At 50.3% G+C, this 23428-nt stretch overlaps 2 protein-coding genes across 2 annotated transcripts in view; one reads left to right on the top strand and one right to left on the bottom strand.

Moving 5' to 3' along the window:
• KIF5C (kinesin family member 5C) overlaps positions 1 to 2259 on the bottom strand; it is a 99242-nt gene extending 96983 nt beyond the window's left edge. Inside the window, exon 1 of the mRNA XM_056537082.1 lies at positions 1969 to 2259. Coding sequence (XP_056393057.1) covers positions 1969 to 2094 — 126 coding nt within the window. The 5' untranslated portion in view covers positions 2095 to 2259. The remainder of the gene's footprint in view (positions 1 to 1968) is intronic.
• A 15767-nt stretch (positions 2260 to 18026) lies between these two features.
• Positions 18027 to 23189, top strand: LOC130285272 (uncharacterized). Its single transcript, XM_056536624.1, has 2 exons — positions 18027 to 19092; positions 22594 to 23189. Exons 1-2 carry the CDS (start codon positions 18132 to 18134, stop codon positions 23187 to 23189), a joined length of 1557 nt encoding a protein of 518 aa, XP_056392599.1. The 5' UTR covers positions 18027 to 18131.
• The last annotated feature ends 239 nt before the right edge of the window (positions 23190 to 23428 follow it).

Genomic DNA, 23428 nt, shown 5'->3' with positions numbered 1-23428 from the left:
CCATTATATCCCATATATACACTATATCCCATATATACACTATACCCATCCCATTATATCCCATATATACATTATATCCCATATATACACTATACCCATCCCATTATATCCCATATATACACTATACCATCCCATTATATCCCATATATACATTATACCCATCCCATTATATCCCATATATACACTATACCATCCCATTATATCCCATATATACATTATATCCCATATATACACTATATCCATCCCATTATATCCCATATATACACTATACCATCCCATTATATCCCATATATACATTATATCCCATATATACACTATATCCATCCCATTATATCCCATATATACATTATACCCATCCCATTATATCCCATATATACACTATACCCATCCCATTATATCCCATATATACACTATATCCATCCCATTATATCCCATATATACACTATACCCATCCCATTATATCCCATATACATTATATCCCATATATACACTATACCCATCCCATTATATCCCATATATACACTATATCCATCCCATTATATCCCATATATACACTATACCCATCCCATTATATCCCATATACATTATATCCCATATATACACTATACCCATCCCATTATATCCCATATATACATTATACCCATCCCATTATATCCCATATATACATTATATCCATCCCATTATATCCCATATATACACTATATCCATCCCTCTATATACAGGTGACCCCCTCCCATATATACACTATATCCATCCCTCTATATACAGATGACCCCCTCCCATATATACACTATACCCCTCCCCTCTATATACAGGTGACCCCCTCCCATATATACACTATACACCTCCCTCTATATACAGGTGACCCCCTCTCATATATACACTATACACCTCCCTCTATATACAGGTGACCCCCTCCCATATATACACTATACCCCTCCCTCTATATACATGTGATCCTCTCCCATATATATACACTATACACCTCCCTCTATATACAGGTGACCCCCTCCCATATATACACTGTACCCCTCCCATATATACACTATATCCCTCCCATATATACAGGTGACCCCCTCCCATATATACACCATACACCTCCCTCTATATACAGGTGACCCCCTCCCATATATACACTATATCCATCCCTCTATATACAGGTGACCCCCTCCCATATATACACTATATCCATTCCTCTATATACAGGTGACCCCCTCCCATATATACACTATATCCATTCCTCTATATACAGGTGACCCCCTCCCATATATACACTATACCCCTCCCCTCTATATACAGGTGACCCCCTCCCATATATACACCATATCCATCCCTCTATATATAGGTGACCCCCTCCCATATATACACTATATCCCTCCCATATATACAGGTGACCCCTTCCCATATATACACTGTACCCCTCCCCTCTATATACAGGTGACCCCTTCCCATATATACACTATATCCCTCCCATATATACAGGTGACCCCCTCTCATATATACACTATATTCCCCCCATATATACAGGTGACCCCCTCCCATATATACACTATATCCATCCCTCTATATACAGGTGACCCCCCTCCCATATATACACTGTACCCCTCCCATATATACACTATATCCCTCCCATATATACAGGTGACCCCCTCCCATATATACACTATATCCCTCCCATATATACAGGTGAACCCCTCTCATATATACACTATATCCCCCCCATATATACAGGTGACCCCCTCCCATATATACACTATATCCATCCCTCTATATACAGGTGACCCCCCTCCCATATATACACTGTACCCCTCCCATATATACACTATATCCCTCCCATATATACAGGTGACCCCCTCCCATATATACACTATATCCATCCCTCTATATACAGGTGACCCCCTCCCATATATACACTATACCCCTCCCCTCTATATCCCCCCGGCAGGCGCCCCCTCCGGTGACACTCACCCCGACCACGATGGTGTCGTCCCCCTTGAAGACCGGGATGAACTTGTCTCCCCGATGGGTCTCCGCGCTGTTCAGAGGCCGGAAGCGGCACATCACCTTGATGCTGCACTCCGCGGGATCTGCCATCTTCCCGGAGAGTCAGTTACCGCATCAATATGTCCCTGTACACACCGCAGCGTCTGTCCCGCTATCGCCCCCAGCTCAGCCGCCGCCCCAGGATCCGCCGTGTGTGATCAGAGCCCGAGCCGGTGTGCGGCCGCCACCTCAGCCATCCCGCATCAGCACCAACCGCATCACTGGCCCCGCCCACACCGCGTCACCACCAACCGCATCATGGGAACTGTAGTCTGTGAGGGGGGACCACATCACTCATAGGATGGAGACTACAACTCCCATCCTAGCTGCCAGGACATGCTGAGAGTTGTAGTCTGACTGCAGCTGGAGAGACTCAGATCACAAAACTAATCGCAATAAAGCGCCTGATATTATGGGGCTGTGTTCACATATGGCGTTTAGGTACCGCTGTAAATGTCAGAAAGCTGGTGAAAATAGCACAATGGAAATCGCAGTAACAGTGCGCTATTTCTACAGCGACTTCGGCAAATAAGGGTAAAAACGCCGTGTGTGAACAGAGCCTTGGGGTCTAACCCCTACAGTGGGGCAAAAAAGTATTTAGTCAGCCACCAATTGTACAAGTTCTCCCACTTAATAAGACGAGAGAGGCTGTAATCATCATCATAGGTTATAACCTCAACTATGAGAGACATAAGGAGAAAAAATCCATAAAATCACATTGTCTGATTTTTTTAACCCCTTAACCCCTTAAGGACCCGGGCTTTTTCCGTTTTTTCATTTTCAATTTTTCCTCCTTAACTTTAAAAAATCATAACTCTTAAAAATTTTCACCTAAAATTATATATAATGGCTTAATTTTTGCGTCACTAATTCTACTTTGTAATGACATTAGTCATTTTACCCAAAAATCTACGGTGAAACGGGAAAAAAAATCAATGTGCGACAAAATTGATGAAAAAACACTATTTTGTAAGTTTTGGGGGCTTCTATTTTTACGCAGTACATTTTTTATCAAAAATGATACCTTATCTTTATTCTGTAGGTCCATACGGTTAAAATGATACCCTACTTGTATAGGTTTGAATTTGTATCACTTCCGAAAAAAATCATGAATACATGCAGGAAAATTTATACGTTTAAAATGGTCATCTTTTGACCCCTATAACTTTTTTATTTTTTTGTGTTCAGGGCGGTTTGAGGACTCATTTTTTGCGCCGTCATCTGAAGTTTTTAGCGGTACCATTTTTGTTCTGATCAGACTTTTTGATCACTTTTTATTCACTTTTTTGTGGTATAAAAAGTGATCAAAAATGCGCTATTTTGGACTTTGGAATTTTTTTGCGCGTACGCCATTGAACGAGCGGTTTAAAAAGCGGTATATTTTTATAAATCGGACATTTCCGCACGCGGCGATACCACATATGTTTATTTTTATTATTATTTACATAATGTTTTTTTTATTTTTGGAAATGCCGGGTGATTCAAACTTTTATTAGGGAAAGGGATAATTGAAAGGGTTAATGATTTTTTTACACTTTTCTTATGCCATATTATAGCTCCTATAGGGGGGGCTATAACATTGCATGTACTGATCTTTTACACTGATTGATCCATCTCCATAGGAATGGATCAATCAGTGTTTTCGGCGATTGATTGCTCAAGCCTGGATCTCAGGCTTGAAGCATTCATTCGGCGATCGGACAGCGCAGGAGAAGGTAAGAGACCTTCCTCCTGTGCTACAGCTGTTCGGGATGCCGCGATTATACCGCGGCGATCCCGAACAGCTCCCTGAGCTAGCCGGGCACTTTTACTTTCGTTTTTAGCCGCGCGGCTCAGCTTTGAGCGCGCGGCTAAAGGGTTAATAGCGCGCGGCACAGCGATCAGTGCCGCGCGCTATTAGAGGCGGGTCCCGGCTTCACTATGACGCCGGGCCCGCCGCGATATGATGCGGGGTCACCGTGTGACCCCGCGTTATATCGCAGGACCGGGACTCATGACGTATGCATACGTCATGGGTCCTTAAGAGGTTAAGGACCAAGCATTTTTCTGTTTTTAGACTTTCGTTTTTTTCTCCTTACCTTTTAAAAATCATAACCCTTTCAATTTTGCACCTAAAAATCCATATTATGGCTTATTTTTTGCGCCACCAATTCTACTTTGTAATGATATCAGTCATTTTACACAAACATTTACGGCGAAACGGGAAAAAAAATCATTATGCGCCAAAATTGAAGAAAAAACACAATTTTGTAAATTTTGGGCGCTTCTGTTTCTAAGCTGTACATTTTTAAAATGATTAAATGATTCAAATGATCCCCTACTTATATAGGTTTAATTTCGTCGTTCTTCTGGAAAAAATCATATCTACATGCACGAAAATGTATACATGTCCTATTCTGACCCCTATAACTTTTTTATTTTTCCGCGTACAGGGCTGTTTGGGGGCCAATTTTTTGCGCCGTGATCTGAAGTTTTAATCGGTACCATTTTTATTTTGATCGGACTTCTTGATCGCTTTTTATTCCTTCTTTTATGGTATGAAAAGTGACCAAAAATACGCTATTTTGGACTTTTGAATTTTTTTGCATGTACGCCATTGAACGTGCGGTTTAATTAATGATATATTTTTATAGTTTGGACATTTACGCACGCGGCGATACCACATATTTGTATTTTTATTATGGTTACATATTTTTAATATGGAATTTGGGAAAGGGGGGGGGTGATTTTAACTTTTAAAAAGGAAGGGGTTAATGTGTGTATTTTAAACTTTTTTTAAACTTTTTTTTTTTACACTTTTAGTCTCCTTAGGGGACTTTTAGGAGGAATCATTAGATTCCTCATACAGATCATTGTGGTTTCATAAAACCACAATGATCAGTGTGCTCTGCGCTCGATTGATAAAGCCTGGTCCTGCCAGGCTGCATCATTCAGAGCCCCAGAGCCGCCTCAGCAGGAGAGGTAAGCCCACAGGCTACCTCAGTAGTGGATCGCCCCCCACTGGACCACCAGGGACGGGATACAGGCACCTTTAGACGCCGCTGTCAACTTTGACAGCGGCAATCTAAAGGGTTAATAGCTGGCCGCGGCGATCGCCGCATGTCGGCCATTAACGCCGGCCCCCAGCTACAAGAATTAGCTGGGGGCCGGCCGTTATGTCGCGGGCTCGAGTCGGGAGCCTGCGTCATACCACGGTAACGGCCATTGGACGAGCATAAACGTCCATGGTCGTTATCAGGTTAAAGAATTTATTTGCAAATTATGGTGGAACATAAGTATTTGGTCACCTACAAACAAGCAAGATTTCTGTCTCTCACAGACCTGTAACTTCTTCTTTAAGAGTCTCCTCTGTCCTCCACTCGTTACCTGTATTAATGGCCCCTGTGTAAACTTGTTATCAGTATAAAAGACACCTGTCCACAACCTCAAACAGTCACACTCCAAACTCCACTATGGCCAAGACCAAAGAGCTGGAGAAGGACACCAGAAACAAAATTGTAGACCTGCACCAGGCTGGGAAGACTGAATCTGCAATAGGCAAGTAGCTTGGTGTGAAGAAATCAACTGTGGGAGCAATTATTAGAAAATAGAAAACCTACAAGACCACTGATAATCTCCCTCGATCTGGGGCTCCACGCAGGATCTCACCCCGTGGTGTCAAAAGATCACAAGAACGGTGAGCAAAAATTCCAGAACCACACTGGGGGGACCTAGTGAATGACCTGCAGAGAGCTGGGACCAAAGTAACAAAGGCTACCATCAGTAACACACTATGCCGCCAGGGACTCAAATCGTGCAGTGCCAGACGTGTCCCCCTGCTTAAGCCAGTACATGTCTGGGCCTGTCTGAAGTTTACTAGAAAGCATTTGGATGATCCAGAAGAGTATTGAGAGAATGTCATATGGTCAGATGAAACCAAAGTAGAACTTTTTGGTAAAAACTCAACTCCTCGTTTTTGGAGGAGAAAGAATGCTGAGTTGCATCCAAAGAACACCATACCTACTGTGAAGCATGGGGGTGGAAACATCATGCATTGGGGCTGTTTTTCTGCTAAGGGACCAGGACCACTGATCCGTGTAAAGGAAAGAATGAATGGGGCCATGTATCGTGAGATTTTGAGTTAAAACCTCCTTCCATCAGCATGGGCATTGAAGGTGAAACGTGGCTGGATCTTTCAGAATGACAATGATCCCAAGCACACCACCCGGGCAACAAAGGAGTGGCTGTGTAAGAAGCATTTCAAGGTCCTGGAGTGGCCTAGCCAGTCTCCAGATCTGAACCCCATAGAAAACCTTTGGAGGGAATTGAAAGTCCGTGTTGCCCAGCAACAGCCCCAAAACATCACTGCTCTAGAGGAGATCTGCATGGAGGAATGGGCCAAAATACCAGCAACAGTGTGTGAAAACCTTGTGAAGACTTACAGAAAACGTTTGACCTCTGTCATTGCCAACTTAGGGTATAAAACAAAGTATTGAGATTAACTTTTGTTATTGACCAAATACTTATTTTCCACCATAATTTGCAAATAAATTCTTTAAAAATCAGACAATGTGATTTTATGGATTTTTTTTCTCCTTATGTCTCTCATAGTTGAGGTTATAACCTATGATGACAATTACAGCCTCTCATCTTTTTAAGTGGGAGAACTTGCACAATTGGTGGCTGACTAAATACTTATTTGCCCCACTGTAAATGTTATTTCTCCTCATCCTCTATGAGCCTTACCACTTTTATTTTTTTATTTGTTTCTCAAATTTTTCATATATATATATATATATATATATATATATATATATATATATATATATAGGATATTTTGACCTGGTTTTAATTGTGGAATAGACTTTGACCAAAAAAAACTATTTTGGGGATTTTTTGGGATGTGTTCTTCTTTTTTCTTTTTATTTGGGAAAAAAATGAAAATGTACTGCTGGAATGATTAATTTTTTTAAACTTTTATTTTAACTATTTGCTTATTTATTTATTTATTTATTGTCACCCCAGAAGACTTGACCATGTAATGGGTTAAAGCTGTGTTTCCCAAACCAGCGTGCCTCCAGCTGTTGCAAAACTACAGCTCCCAGCATATGGCTGTCTGGGCATGCTGGGAGCTGCAGTTTTGCAACAGCTGCAGGCACGCTGGTTTGGGAAACACTGATCTAGGGGGTGATGTGGTCATCAAGGGACGGACATGGTCAGTAACAATACTCAGGTAAGCTGTGGTGTTTATACCAGGATCAATTGGTACTAAGGGGGCCAAAGTGTGCCAAGAAAATGTCCCCCCCACCATTCCCCACTAGCCTGAACCTGATACAAGGCAGGAGGGATCCATGCTTTCATGTTATTTACACCAAATTCTGACCCTGTCATCTGAATATCACAGCTGGAATGGAGACTCATCAGACCAGACAACGTTCTTCCATCTTCCATTATCCAGTTTTGGTGCCTGTGTGAATTGTAGCCTCAGTTTCCTGTACTTAGCAGTACAGTAGTATAACCCAGTGTGGTCTCCTGCTGCTGTAGCCCATCTGCTTCAAGGTTGGACAATGTGTAGTGTGTTCAGAGATGGCATTCTGCAGACCTTGGGTGTAACCAGTGGTTATTTGTGTTACTGCTGCCTTCCTGTCATCTCAAACCAGTCTGCCTATTCTCCTTGGACATCAATAAGGCATTCTCCGTTATTCTCTGGTTGTGCATTAAAAACCCAGTAGATCAGCAAATTCCCTTCTGGCACCAATAAACAATGCCACATTAGCAGTCCCTTAAATCTCCTTTCTCCCCCCATTCTGATGCTCTGTTTGAGCTTCAACAAGCTGTCTTGACCGCGTCAACATGCCTAAATGTATTGAGTTGCCGCCATATGATTGGCTGATCAGTTATTTGTGTTAGCAAGAAACTGAACAGGTGTACCTAATAGTGGCTAGTGTGTGTGTTTGTGTATAAATACATATATATATATATATATATATATTAGCATATAGGGGAGATTTATCAAAACCTGTCCAAAGGAAAAGCTGCTGAGTTGCCCATAGCAACCAATTAAATCACTTCTTTCATTTTGCAGAGGCCTTTTCAAAAATGAAAGAAGCGATCTGATTGGTTGCTATGGGCAACTCAGCTCCTGGCTCCCTTCATGGTTCACTTGTGATGTTGTCTCCCCCTACTGGTAGACGCACTTTTGGCTCCTCTCTGGTTCCAGTGCACGGGTGCAGCTTTAGGCTATGTTTACACCACGAAAATTCTGTGATTCTGCTCTGCAAAGCTTGCTGGGGAATTTTGGCAGAATTTTGCCAGAATTTCTGCGAGATCAAATTACAAAACTCTAACGAAAACCAGAGCCCCATTGACTTCAATGGGATTCTGCCCAGAGTTCTGGAAAATGTAAACACATGTTTAAAGGGGTACTCTGCCAAAAAACATCTTATCCCCTAAGGACAGGGGATAAGATGGCTGATCATTGGGATGGGGGACCCCCGCGATCAGCCGGGAGCGGTGTTGTCCGGAACACGGAAGCTTGGAGTTTTCGTGTCCGTGACGTCACATCACACACCCTCCATTCATGTCTATGGGAGGGTGTGTACGTAGCTGTCACGCCTCCTCCCATAGACATGAATGGAGGGGTCGTGACGGCTGTAGTCACCAGTCATCCGGCACGTGGAGCGGAGTTTGCTCCGTGTCCCGGATGACTGGGGTGCCGCATGCCGGGACCCCTGCAATTAGATATCTTATCCCCTATCCTTTGGTTGGGGATGAGATGTTTTCCAGAGGAGTAACCCTTTAATGATTTTGCTGAATTCATAGTAAATTTTGCTGAATTTCCAAGCTGAGATTTCTGGCGTAATTTCACACAGAAATTCCGCCGTGTGAACATAGCCTTCCAGGTATTTTACATGCACGGGCGGTTACAAAATCCAGATCTTTGTACTTTCATTACAACAATTAACTTTTTTATGATATAATTGAGCAGGACTCTTCTCAGTTACTATAGATGGAGCTGATGCTGAATAGAGAAGTGCCCCTGCCACGGGTTAGGATGCAAGGAACTGGCACAGTCCTTCCTCCTACTACATTTGGTCACAGCCAGTATACTTTATCACACTAAGGCAATACAGAGCAATTCTTTAGATTAGTGTTTCCCAACCGGGGTGTCTCCAGCTGTTGCAAAACTACAACGCTCAGCATGCCCGGACAGCCAAAGGCTGTCCGGGCATGCTGGGAGTTGTAGTTTTGCAACACCTGGAGCCACCCTGATTGAGAAACACTGGTGCAGAGGCTTTCTCATCTCTTCATGAAAGGGTGGATTACTGAAGACTGAGTTCTATGATAAATATTTTAAAAAGTTACATCCACATTTGCAACAATTTCCTCTAAAACGCATTTAAAAAAAAAAAAAAAAAAAAAAGACGATTTTGGAAATAGCCTTAAAGCATACCTGTCAAATTCTACACAAAAATTATTCAGCACCTAATCCTGATCATGTACTTATCATTTTTATGTGTCTAGCACCCAATGGCATCACTAAGGAGGGGCCAGAGGGGGCCTTAAAGTGTATTTGTCATCAACAAAAACTTTTTATATAATGTAGATAATACAATTACATGTATATTTGTAATATACATTGGTTAAAGAAATATGTATATTTTTGTCCCAGCAGCTATTGCATGCGTGTCTCTATGAGGAGTCCAAAAACAGGAAGTGAGGGGGGGGAGAAGTGGGGCTCTGTGTAGTGAGGACAAGCAGGGCTCTGTGCAGTGAGGAGAAGCAGAGCTCTGTACACTGAGGACAAGCAGGGTTCTGTACACTGAGGACAAGCAGGGCTCTGTACACTGAGGACAAGCAGGGCTCTGTACACTGAGGACAAGCAGGGCTCTGTACACTGAGGACAAGCAGGGCTCTGTACACTGAGGACAAGCAGGGCTCTGTACACTGAGGACAAGCAGAGCTCTGTACACTGAGGACAAGCAGGGCTCTGTACACTGAGGACAAGCAGGGCTCTGTACACCGAGGACAAGCGGGGCTCTGTACACCGAGGACAAGCGGGGCTCTGTACACCGAGGACAAGCGGGGCTCTGTACACCGAGGACAAGCGGGGCTCTGTACACTGAGGACAGGCGGGGCTCTGTACAGTGAGGACAAGCAGGGCTCTGTACACTGAGGACAAGCAGGGCTCTGTACACTGAGGACAAACAGGGCTCTGTACACTGAGGACAAACAGGGCTCTGTACACTGAGGACAAGCATGGCTCTGTACACCGAGGACAAGCAGGGCTCTGTACACCGAGGATAAGCAGGGCTCTGTACACTGAGGACAAGCAGGGCTCTGTACACTGAGGGCAAGCAGCGATCTGTACACTGAGGACAAGCAAGGCTCTGTACACTGAGGATAAGCAGGGCTCTGTACACTGAGGACAAGCAGGGCTCTCTGCACACTGAGGACAAGCAGGGCTCTGTACACTGAGGATAAGCAGGGCTATGTACACTGAGGACAAGCAGTGCTCTGTACACTGAGGACAAGCAGGGCTCTGTACACTGAGGACAAGCAGGGCTCTCTGCACACTGAGGACAAGCAAGGCTCTGTACACTGAGGATAAGCAGGGCTATGTACACTGAGGACAAGCAGTGCTCTGTACACTGAGGACAAGCAGGGCTCTGTACACTGAGGACAAGCAGGGCTCTGTACACTGAGGACAAGCAGGGCTCTGTACACTGAGGGCAAGTAGGGCTCTGTACACATACTGAGGACAGGCAGGGCTCTGTACACTGAGGATAAGCAGGGCTCTGTGCAGTGAGGCTCTGTGACATGCTACTGGCTCACACATGAGGATGATTGACAAGTCAGGAGCCTGCACAGAGCCCTGCTTGTCCTGTCCTCACTTCCTGTATTTGGATTCCTCATAGAGACACGCATGCAATAGCTGGAGGGACAGTACTTTTTCACCCATAAACATACAATTTCTCTATCGGCTCCATTGGGGGACACAGACCGTGGGGTGTATGCTGCTGTCTCTAGATGTGACACTATGGCAACAAAAACAGTTGGCTCCTCCCAGCAGGATATACCCGCCTTCAGGCTCTGAGCCAATCAGTTTAAGCTTAGTGTCTGAAGGAGGTGGACATGATCTGGATTGTTTTTTATTCCTTTTCTTTTCTGTTTTCAGGTGGGGACTCAGGGACTGCGGTTCCCCGTTTCCCCATTGCGAGTGAGGGGGCAAAGACATTGCGTATATGCGCTGTTAACCCCCCCCCCCCCTCACCAACGGTCAGCGCTTGGGTGGTACCTCATGGGTCCGGGTCCCCCTATTTACCTGCTCGCGCATAGCAGCCAGGCGTGATGCAGGTAACTAAAGCTGACTGAAGACTTCACTGAAGACTCCTTTAGGTAAGTACTTCTGACTGAGGTAAGTACTTTTCCCCCTTTTTTCTCCATAGGTACGAACTCGCAACCTCTGGAGACCCCCTGTTTTGGCCCACCTACACTTTATGGGCTAGCCTATGCAAGGGCTGTACTTTATTCTGGGGGAGCAGTGGCACCTGAGGGGGCATTTTTTATGGGGCACTACACTTATTTGTGTGTGTGTGCGTGTGTGCTTGTGCTACCATGTCAGCGCCTTATATGCGGCTGTCAGCCGCGGCGCTGTATCGGGCCGGACGCTCTCAGCACCGGTTTACTTTCGTTTTGTCGGCAACGCCTTATATGCGACTGACAGCCGCGGCGCTGCCGTGAGCTGGGCGCTTTAGCGCCGGCTTACTTTCTCTTTCACCGGCAGTCTCTGCCGGCGCTTTGTCAGCCCGCTCTCTTCCCCCAGCCACATAAACGGCCGTCAGGTGCACTCGGGACAAGAAGCGGGCGCCATGACAGTTCTTTAAGGCCGTCTATAGCTCCGCCCACAGGGCTAGGAGCTCTCAGAGGCGCGAAGCAGCCTCCAATCAGCGCCGTGGGCGCGATTTTCAGTAGGTAGGGGTCAGTTAGTGAGTGCCTTGCTTCAGGCACGCCCCTCTCTTCCTATTGGCTGGCCTGTTCACTCTCTTTCTAGCTGCTCAGAGCGAGTCTCCTCACTGCAGCTGACAGGGGACACAAGCTAGGGTGAGAAAGTTCCTATCTCCTTTTTTCTTTCTACATTATGTCCGTATCCAGAGCTGTTCCTTCCTCTAAACAGAAACCTGGAACTTCCGTGACTTACTATCTCTGTAAGTACTGTAATACCAAGATGTCTGGCTCTGCTGAGCCCACTTGCCCTGCCTGCTCCACTGCTCCCCAGACCCCCTGATGCCCCTTCGGTCCCGGTGGGTTCAGCCGCTCCACCAGTCTGGGTTTCTTCCCTGTCCCAGTATATGGTTGACTTGACCAAAATCTCCCGTTCGGTGGCTGAGGCCTCCCGGGAAGTGGTGTCCGCCTTGAAGGGGTCTTCCCTGCGCAGGACCTCTGGAAGGGCCCATTCCTTGTCTCCACATACTTCACGCTCTCACAAGCGTCCTAGGGGTGCCTCGTCTGACTCTTCCATTGAGTCTTCAGATAGACGTGAGCGTGCCCAGATGACCCCCCCCCCCGGTCATCTGGGCACAAACGTCGTTCCTCCAGAGGACGTTCTCGGAGTCGCCGCTCTGCCACGCCAGAGCCGCGTACTCGGTCAGGGTCGCCCCCCTCCAGGACTGCCTCTACTCATTCTCATTCCCCTGGTGAACTGGTGGACGAGGCTTCCGAGCCGGCATCTCACGCAGAGGACCGCCCGGACTCAATTGCAACGGTGAACTCTTTGGTGACAGCCCTAAGAGACACCTTTCACTTAGAGGACCCAGGATCTTTGGATGTCAATCCAGGAGTATTCTTTCATCGTGCTAAGCCGGCACTTCAAAGGTTCAGCTCTCACACTGACTTTGACGACATTCTGGAAACCGCATGGAAACATGCAGACAAGAGGTTTCCGGGAATGAAGACAAATCAAGAACGTTATCCATTTGACAAGGACCTTGTCACTAAGGTGGTTTCCCCTCCCTTAGTGGATCCACCAATTTCCAGGATCTCTAAGGCGACTACTCTGCCTCTGGCAGATGCCGCTGCCTTCAAGGATCCCACGGATAAGAAGGTAGAATCCTTAGCGAAGTTTGCCACTGAAGCAGCTGGCTCTTCTCTTCTTCCCATCTTCACCTCGACATGGGTGTCCAAGGGCCTGGCGGAGTGGTGCTAAAAGCTCCATCAGGATATCTTAGCGGGATCCCTCCCGGAGGATCTATCTGCTCTGCCTCTCCAATGCTCTAAAGCTGGGGACTTCCTGTGCACAGCTTCCATGCAGGCAGTCCGTTGTAACCTAGCTGTGGCTTAAAGCTTAGAATGCGGATGCCGCTTCCAAAAGGTCTCTCACTGAGCTTCCCTTTACGGGCGGCCATCTTTTTGGCAAATGCCTTGATGAAATTATCTCGGAGGCAACGGGAGGTAAGAGTTCCTTGTTACCTCAAAATAAGGCTCGCCCTACTTCCCAAAGGAAGCCGTTTTCCTTTCGGTCCTTTCGGACCTCTGGCTCCAGCAACGGGTCCAGGCAGGCGCCCTCGCGAGACAGCATGGCTCCCTCGTTCCAGCCACGCCCATCTTGGAAGTCGGACTCCAACCGGTCTGGCCGCTTTGAGCCCAAATCAGGCAACCGCAAGCCCACTTCTGCATGAAGTGAGGCCCCCACCCGCGGTTTCTTCTCGGGTGGGAGGTCGTCTCTTGTTTTTTTGAGACATTTGTACCTCTCACATTCAGGACTCTAGGGTCAGGGATGTGGTGTCCAACGGTTACCGGATCGAATTTGCCTCCCTTCCGAGGGATCGCTTTTTTCGCTCCCGGGCCCCCCGGTCTCCTCCTCTGGCGAAGCAATTTCGAGCGGCTCTCCAGTCTCTACTTCTTCAGGGGATTATTGTTCCTGTTCCTCCAGGGGAACGGTTTCGGGGTTTCTATTCAAATCTTTTTGTGGTTCCCAAGAAGGACGGTTCTTTGCGTCCAATTTTGGACCTCAAGCGTCTCAACCATCACCTTCTCATCCACCACTTCCGAATGGAATCTCTCCGTTCGGTGGTGGAGTCCCTGGAACAAGGGGAGTTTCTTTCATCAGTGGACATCAAGGATGCCTACCTCCATGTGCCAATATTCCCAGGCCATCATCGGTACCTCCGCTTTGCGGTTCCGGAGGGGCACTTTCAATTTGTAGCTCTCCCCTTCGGTCTAGCCACGGCTCCTCGGGTCTTTACAAAGATCCTTGCGCCAGTGATGGGCCTGTTACGGTCGAGGGGAATCTCGGTGATACCCTATCTGGACGACCTTCTCACCAAGGCTCCAACCAGAGCCCAGACTCTGGAGAATCTGGACGTCACTCTCCACACTCTGACTCGCTTCGGGTGGATGGTCAACCGGGACAAGTCAGTCCTCCGCCCTACCCAGTCTCTAACCTTCCTGGGACTTCAATTCGACATGGCCTCTGCCCTGATTTGTCTTCCGCCGGAGAAACGTCTGGCGCTCCGCTCGGGGGTCCGCTCCCTTCGGTTCTGGGTATCAGTCTCCATGCACACATGTATGGAAGTCCTGGGTCGGATGGTAGCAACTATGGAGGCCATACCCTTTGCCCAGTTTCATTACCGCCCCCTTCAACTGGTGATTCTTTCCCGATGGAACAGGTCTCCTCTGTCCCTCGATTGTCCCCTCGCAGGGTCAGTCAGTCTCTGCTCTGGTGGCTCCGCTCCCCCCTTCTTCTCCAAGAGCGGTCGTTTCTTCCCCTTCACTGGCAGGTTGTTACAACGGATGCCAGCCTGTCGGGCTGGGTCGGCGTGTTCAGGGATTGGACGGTTCAGGGACTCTGGTCTCCCCAGGAGACCCTTCTTCCGATAAACATATTAGAATTACGGGCGATTCTTCTTTGTCTTCATTGGGAGTCCCGTCTTCAGTACCGTCCTGTCCGCGTTCAGTTGGACAACGCCACGGCCGTGACGTACATAAATCGACAGGGCGGCACTCGCAGCTCGACAGCCATGGCCGAGGTGACCAAGATTCTCACCTGGACGGAGAGCAAGGTTCCGGCCATTTCGGCGATTCACATTCCGGGGGTGCTCAACTGGGAAGCGGACTTCCTCAGTCGGTCCTCACCCGACCACGGCGAGTGGTCTTTACATCCAGAGGTCTTCACACAACTCTGCGACCTCTGGGGCATTCCGGACGTGGACCTCTTTGCGTCCCGGCACAATCGGAAGATCCTTCCTGTTGTATCCAAGTCCCGGGACCCTCAGGCTCTGGCCTTGGACGCCCTAGTGATTCCTTGGGCGGGGTTTGCCCTACCCTATCTGTTCCCTCCTCTTCCGCTCCTTCCCAGGGTGCTGAGGAAGCTCAAGGCAGAGGACATCCCCGCCATTCTGGTAGCTCCAGATTGGCCCCGAAGGTCGTGGTACGCCGACGTAGTCAGGCTCCTGGACGACACTCCACTGCGCCTTCCGCTCCGTCCGGACCTGCTCTCTCAGGGTCCTCTTTGCCACCCCAATTTACAGTCGCTGCATTTGAGGGCGTGGCGGTTGAGACCACGGTTTTGAGGGCCCGCGGGTTCTCTTCCCAAGTCATTCACACCATGCTCAAGGCTGTTACGCCGAGCGCTCCGGGTTCCCGCTCCTCCCCGGAGCGCTCACAGCGTTCTCCTGTTCGCAGCGCCCCGGTCAGACCCGCTGACCGGGAGCGCTGCGATAATGTCCCTAGCCGTGATACGATCCGCTCGCGATTCGCATCCCGGCTCGCTTACCAGACTCGTTCCTCGTTTGTGCGGTCCCGGCGTGCGCGGCCCCGCTCCCTAGGGCACGCCCGCGCCAGCTCTTTAAGATTTAAAGGGCCAGTGCACCAATGATTGGTGCCTGGCCCAATCAGTCTGATTAGCTTCCGCCTGCCCCCTGTCCATATAACCTCACTTCCCCTGCACTTCCTGACCGGATCTTGTTGCCTTAGTGCCTAGTGAAAGCGTTTCCTTGTGAGTTCCTAGCCTGTGTTCCAGACCTCCTGCCGTTGCCCCTGACTACGATCCTTGCTGCCTGCCCTTACCTTCTGCTACGTCCGACTCTGTTCTTGTCTACTCCTTTGTACCGCGCCTATCTCAGCAGTCAGAGAGGTTGAGCCGTTGCCAGTGGATACGACCTGGTTGCTACCGCCGCTACAAGTCCATCCTGCTTTGCGGCGGGCTCTGGTGAAAACCAGTAGCAACTTAGAACTGGTCCATTGACACGGTCCACGCCAATCCCTCTCTGACACAGAGGATCCACCTCCAGCCTGCCGAATCCTAACAAAGGCTCGTAAGCCCTCCTCTGCAAGAATTTACCACCGTACTTGGCGGTCTTATTTTCGTTGGTGTGAAGCTGAAGACTTCTCCCCGGTAACCTTCTCGGTTCCCCGTCTTCTCTCCTTTTTGCAGTCGGGGTTGGAACTAGGGTTGTCTCTCAGTTCCCTTAAAGGTCAGGTTTCGGCCCTTACTGTTCTTTTCCAGCGGCCCATGGCTTCTAATTCTCATGTCCGGACGCACGCTGTTCCTCCTTATCGGTCACCCTCTCCCCCTTGGAACTTGAATTAGGTTCTGAGTGCCCTCCAGGGTGCACCCTTTGAACCCCTTAGAGAGGTGTCTCTCCGCCTCCTTTCTTGAAAAGTGGCGTTTCATGTTGCTATCATCTCCATCCGGAGGGTGTCTGAATTGACAGCTCTCTCCTGCCGTTCTCCGTTTCTGGTGATCCACCAAGACAAGGTTGTTTTCCGACCAGATCCCTCCTTTTTGCCTAAGGTGGTTTCGGCCTTTCATCTCAATGAGGACATTGTCCTCCCATCTTTTTGTCCTGCTCATTCTCATCCTAAGGAGCGCTTACTACACAAGCTGGATGTAGTTCGGGCTGTTCGGTCTTATCTCTTCATCACTTCTTCGTTTCGTCAGTGTGATTCCTTTTTCGTCCTTACGGAAGGTCGTCGCAAGGGACAACCTGATTCCAAGGCCACTATCTCTCGGTGGATTCGGTCAGCCAAGGGGAAGGGGAAGGGGAAGATTCCTCCTTTCAGGGTTGTGGCTCATTCTACCCGTTCTGTTGGGGCATCCTGGGCTCTCCAGAATAGAGCCTCGGCCTCGCAGATTTGCAAGGCGGCTACCTGGTCGTCACTTTCTTGAGGTTCTAGCGAGTTCATACCTTCGCATCGGCTGATGCTAGTCTGGGCCGTAAAGTGTTGCAGGCGGCAGTGACTGCTTATCTGCCCACCCAAGGGACGGCTTTGGTACGTCCCACGGTCTGTGTCCCCCAATGGAGCCGACAGAGAAAAGGAGATTTTTTAACACTTACCTTAAAATCTCTTTCTCGAAAGATCCATTGGGGGACACAGCTCCCACCCTAGTGGGATTTTCCATGGTTCTCTGTCCGAGGGTGTGTTCAGTTATGTTTTTTCTTCTGGTTCTCGGACAGTTTTGGGTTTTTCTTGACCTGTTAGCCTCCTCCTATTGCTCTGGAACTTAAACTGATTGGCTCAGAGCCTGAAGGCGGGTATATCCTGCTGGGAGGAGCCAACTGTTTTTGTTGCCATAGTGTCACATCTCCTAGAGACAGCAGCATACACCCACAGTCTGTGTCCCCCAATGGATCCTTCGAGAAAGAGATTTTAAGGTAAGTGTTAAAAAATCTCCTTTTTTTAACCAATGTATATTACAAATATGCATATAAATGTATTATCTACATTATATAAAAAGTTTTTGTTGATGACAGGTACACTTTAAGAGGAGATCCTAGCTGTGCTTCCTTAAAATGTCCCCTTCACCTCCTCCCGGGAGTACGTAGACCTGATTCTGACTTCAATGTGGTGAGAATGTAAGTGTATTGGTGCTTGTAATGTAATGTGTGATGTGTACATGTATATACAGACAACCCCGGACCGGACAGTATGGGAGGGGAGGGGGTCCATGACAGGGGACAGCTCTGGAGCGTCCGGGGTCAGGGAAAGTTCAGGGAGGGCAGATGGGGGACAAGGGGCGGAGAGTTAGGGTAAGTTATAAATAAAGGGGGCAGTGGGGACGGTGACCACTGGCCGAGGAGACATCGAGGGAGAAAGTTGGGCTTACCATGGATGCTGCGCTGGAAGATCTGATGCGGAGGGTCCGGGACGAGGTAGTGGCGAGGGGCGCTGACTGGCTGGTGCCACAGCTGCAGGGTCTTCAGGCCGGGAGCGCTGCAGAGGGATCCGGGGCCCCCAGGTCCAGTGCCCGCCGATCCAGGCCCCCTTCTCGTCTGAGCCCGGAGATAATTCCACGCACCCGCCGCCGCCATGCGAGCCCCTTGCGGGACCCTCCCGCTACCCCTGCACCATCCGATCCCACTCCTGAGGGCAGGGGGGCGGGTAGGAATCCACCGGGCGTGCAGCGGGTGGCGGAGACGAGCGGCGCTGTCGCGGCTGCTGGGAGAGGAGGCCGCAACGCGAACCTGGAGGATACGGCTGTTCCTCGCTCTGATGTTCCGAGAGCGAGGGGGGCCCGGAGGTCGGGGAGGAGGCGCAGTGTTTCTCCAGTGGCCCGGAGGGGCGCACGAACCACGCGGGTGGCTGTTGGAGGGAGCCAGGAAGAGGCTTCCGGTATCGCTGAGGCCCCCAGGAACTATGGGGGCCGGAGGTCTGGGCACCATGACGACGGGAGAGGCCAAGATACTACACGGGGGAGGTCGGGGAATGGTCTGGCCCTGGGCACGTCTGAAGTGAGCTCAGCTGAACTGAGCAGTGATGGGGAGGGGAGGGGCCGGGACTCCCCTGCCTTGAGTGCTACAAGAGAGAGACTTGCCTCTGTTGTCAGGAGAGTGGAGACAAGAGGAGTCGGGGCAGGAGGAAGACGCAGGCTGTCTGTGGCTGGGAGTGTGGTGGAGCCGCCTGCACCAGCTGGAGGCAGTGTTTCTGCTGATGGAGCGGATGTTCGTGGAGCTGCAACAGCGGGGTCTGCCCACCGCGTGCCGTCTGGATCTACGGGAGCTGCTGCATCGGGTGATGGTGGAGATTCGGGAGCTACAGCCGCTGGTCACCTGGGGCCAGAGAGGCTTGGTGAGTCTGCTTCATTGTCCAATGTGGGGGGAGGGGGGGGTTTGTGGGAGGGGCTACAGTCTTTGCTGCGTGATGTTAGAAGCCTTTTGCAGGACAGGGCCGCGTCTAGCAGGGGGTCTCCGGTTGCTGTGTGGGAGGCAGGACTGGGTCCGCAGGGGTTGGTGGCGGCAGACAAGGCAGCTGGGGGGAGTGGGGGGTCTGCAGTGGTGACGGCTGCAGTTGGTACTGAGGTCGAGATAGGGAGGGGTGCGATAGTGGGGGCGCCCGCGGCGCCGGCGGCTAAGGCTGGGGATGAGGTGAGATTGGCGGATGCGGCTAGGGGGGAGGTTTATGTCTGTTTTGAAGGGCCGCTGGGGGCTCATTTGAAGGTGGAGGTCAGGGAGAAAATATGGAAGGATGAGTATGTGGAGATATTTTCTCTCTTGCCTCTGGAAAAATTTAATTTAGACAGGGTGAAGCCGGATGAGTCTAAGAAGGAAGAGGAGGAGCGTCGGCGGTATCGGTTGATATCCAGGACGTTTTCCAATTGGTTGCAGGCCTTCGCCATCCTAGCCAGTGTCGTTGGGGAGAAAGCGCCTGGGAATTGTTCAGGCCTTTTTTGTTACATGGATTCAGTGGGGGAGGCGTACAGGGTTTATGGGGGTACCGCTTGGTTGCGGTATGATGAACAGTTCCGGCAGCGGAAGGCGGTTAGGCCTTCTTTACGCTGGGATCATAAAGACATTGGGCTTTGGATGAGGTTGATGGCGGCACCGAAGGGTGTGGGCCAGTCCTTTCGGGACGGGGCCGGTGCGACCGGATCTGGGTCCGGTCGGCTGGCGGGGACGAGTAAAGGGTGCTGCTGGCAGTTTAATGAGGGGCAATGCCGATTCGGGGAGGGATGCCGTTTTAAGCATGAATGCTCCGGTTGCGGAGGTGCTCACAGTTTGTCCAGATGTTTTAAAAAGGGGAAGAGAGGGGGATCGGAGATTGAGCACAAGGGGGGAAACACCAGTGAGGGTGGCAAGGATGGGGCCGTTTTTAGACAGGTACCCAAATAGGGGGGATGCGCGACTGTTGAGGGAGGGGTTTGAGTTAGGATTTCGTATACCGTGTGCCAATGTTAAACCGCAAGGGGTGGTTAGGAATTTGGTGTCGGCTCTGCGGCACCCGGAGGTGGTTAGGGAGAAGTTGTTGAAGGAGGTGGCGTTGGGCCGCATGGCGGGCCCATTTCCGGAGATTCCTTTGCCGGAATTGCGGGTGTCCCCTTTGGGGCTCGTTCCGAAGAAGGAACCGAATAGATTCCGGCTTATTCACCACCTTTCACATCCGGTGGGGGGTTCGGTGAATGACGGGATTGATCCGGAGGTGTGCGCAGTGACGCATACCTCTTTTGATGCGGCGCTGGCTTGGGTCCGGAAATATGGGAGGGGGGCTCTCTTGGCTAAGACAGACATTGAGGCGGCGTTTCGCCTTTTGCCGGTGCACCCGGATAGTTTTGGGTTGTTGTTGGGAGGGGGAGTATTTTGTGGATAAATGTTTACCTATGGGGTGCTCGGTGTCGTGCGCACTGTTTGAGTGTTTTAGCAGGTTCCTGGAATGGGTAGTGCGGGCCGAGTCTCAAGTTGATTCGGTGCTACATTACCTCGACGATTTTTTATTCGTGGGTCCGGGTGGTTCGGCGTTGTGTTCGGTGTTATTGCAGACTATGGAGAGGGTGGCGGCCGGCTTTGGGGTGCCCTTGGCGCCCGACAAGACGGAGGGGCCGTCCACTCAATTGAAGTTTTTGGGCTTGGTAATAGACACGGTGGCCATGGAATGCCGGCTGCCTGAAGATAAACTGAGTGAATTAAAGGAGGCGGTGGAGTCGGCGGCGGGGATGCGGAAGTTGCAACTTAGGGACTTGCAGTCGTTGTTGGGTAGGCTGAATTTTGCCTGTCGCATTATGCCGATGGGGCGTGTCTTCTGCCGCAGGTTGGCGGCTGCGACCGCGGGGGTGACCAGGCCGCGGCATTATGTTCGCCTGACTGCGGATCTGCGAGCTGACTTGGCGGTGTGGGCGGAGTTTTTGGAGGTCTATAATGGTAGGTCGGTAATCATGGGGGGGCAAGTGTCTAATTGGGATCTGGAGTTGTTTACCGATGCGTCGGGGAGCCATGGGTTTGGAGTATATTGGCAGGGGGAATGGTGCGTTGGTGCATGGCCGGATGAGTGGAGGTCGGCAGGGCTGGTGCGGAACTTGGCTCTATTGGAATTATTTCCTATTCTAGTGGCGGTTGAGATTTGGGGGGATAGGCTCCGGGACAAGAAGGTATGCTTTCGGTGCGATAATCTGGGGGTGGTGCAAGCTATTAATGCGCAGACGGCGAATTCGCCGCCGGTTGTGCGTTTGTTGCGGCAGCTGGTGTTGAGGGGGTTGCGTCTTGATGCGCAGTTTGTTGCCTTGCATGTTCCTGGGGTTCAGAACGAAATTGCTGACTCCCTTTCTCGTTTCCAGTGGGGTCGATTTCGGGCGTTGGCACCGGAAGCGGAGGTCGAAGGGATCGCATGTCCGGAGGAGCTGTGGAGAGTGGTTTAACGGCGGCTTTTGGGCTTGTCAGGCGGTCGGTCTGTGCGAGCACCTGGGCCGGCTATTGTAAGTGCTGGAAAGAGTGGGAAGAATTGGTGGCAGGTATGGGTGTGTTGCAGTCTGTGGGGGATTGGGAGGCGGCAGTCTTGTTTTTTGTGGGGAGGTTGTATGAGGACGGGGTGTCCGGGTCCGGACTTAGCCGGCGGCTGTCGGCTTTGGCGTTTTGGTTTCAGGTACGGGGAATGCAGGACGCTACTAAGGCGTTTTTGGTTAGAAAGGCGGCCAGGGGGTTTCGGAGGGGCTTGCAGGTTAGGGACTCCAGGAGGCCGGTGTCCTTTTCTTTGTTAGTGGAGTTAGGTGGTGTTTTGTCCCGGGTGTGTCTTTCGAATTTTGAGCTGGTTCTGTTTCGGCTTGCTTTTTCATTAGCGTTTTTTGGAGCGTTTCGGGTGTCAGAATTGGTGGCGCCGAGTAAGGTCTCGGTGGGAGGGTTGTTGGTGTCTGATGTGACTGATGACGGGGGTTATTTGACATGTGTGGTCCGGCGCTCCAAGACAGATCAGTTGGGTCGGGGTTTTGTGGTGAGATTGGCGCCGTTGGCTGGGTCGGGCATGTGCCCGGTGTCTTGTTTTAGGGCATACGTGGCTATTCGCCCGGCAATGGGGGGGCCATTGCTGATGCACGAAGGTGGTGAATTTTTATCTAGGTTTCAGTTTATTCGAGTTTTCCAGCTGGCATTGAAAAAACTGGGTAGGGGTAGTGGGGATTTTAGTTCCCATTCATTCAGGATTGGGGCTGCTACAGAGGCTGCAAGGTGGGGGCTGGGACCAGATGCTATACGGCGGATAGGCCGGTGGGAATCTGATAGATTTCGTTTATATGTGCGTCCTCATTTGATGTAATTTCGGTGGGTTTGTTGCTGTAAGGGGTTTTTGTTTGTTGTTTATGTTTTTCAGGTGCTGCGCCGTGCCTAATCTGGATCCTGGGACACTCATATGTGGTGAGGGGTGCGGCGAGGGCCGCGGTGCGCCCGGATGGGCGGCAATTGGGTTTTTCCAGGGAAAAGGCACAGGTGAGGTGGTTGGGGCAAGGTGGGTTGTTGTGGGGGGGAGTTCTGCCGTTTTTACAGAAATATGTTGAACTGGATAGGGCCCCTGATGTGTTAGTCCTTCACGTGGGGGGCAACGACTTGGGGGGCAGGACGGCCAGGTCCTTGATGAGGGACATTAAGCTGGACCTGTTGAGAATCTGGTCGTCATTTCCGGGGATTTTTATCATATGGTCGGACATTGTGGCCAGGCTTAAATGGAGGCGGGCAAGGTCGGTGGCTAGCCTGAATAGGGCGCGGGCGAAAGTTAATAGAGTGGTCGGTCGTTTTGTGGCTAGGAACGGGGGCCTGGCGGTCAGGCACAGGGAACTGGAGGTTGCCTCTTCCGAGTTCTTGGGGCCTGATGGGGTCCATTTGAATCCCATTGGGACGGATCTTTGGGCGTGGGAAATACGAGACATGTTGGAGAGGGCGGTTCAGTTGTGGGGGAGCGGCCGCTTGTAAGGAGTCACAAGAGGCCGTTGGTGGCAGGAGCTAGAGGGGGACTTGGAGACAATTGGAGAGAGTTGGCACTGAATGGGATGGTGAGGCTGGGGGCGGTACCCAGCCTCGTGTGGTGAAACCCTGCGGGAGAGGCCCAAAGGGGCGGGGGTCTCTGAAGGCGGTGCCCTGGGGTTAAGGGAAGGGACGACCCAGGGCAAAGTAGGAGACCCGAGGAAAATTTGGGATGCCTCCAAGTCCTC

The sequence above is a fragment of the Hyla sarda genome, chromosome 8 (assembly GCF_029499605.1).
Source record: "Hyla sarda isolate aHylSar1 chromosome 8, aHylSar1.hap1, whole genome shotgun sequence".
In the NCBI taxonomy this organism is placed as follows: domain Eukaryota; kingdom Metazoa; phylum Chordata; class Amphibia; order Anura; family Hylidae; genus Hyla; species Hyla sarda.
Note: the sequence above shows the minus strand (reverse complement) of the source record. Positions and strands in the feature narration are given on the sequence as shown.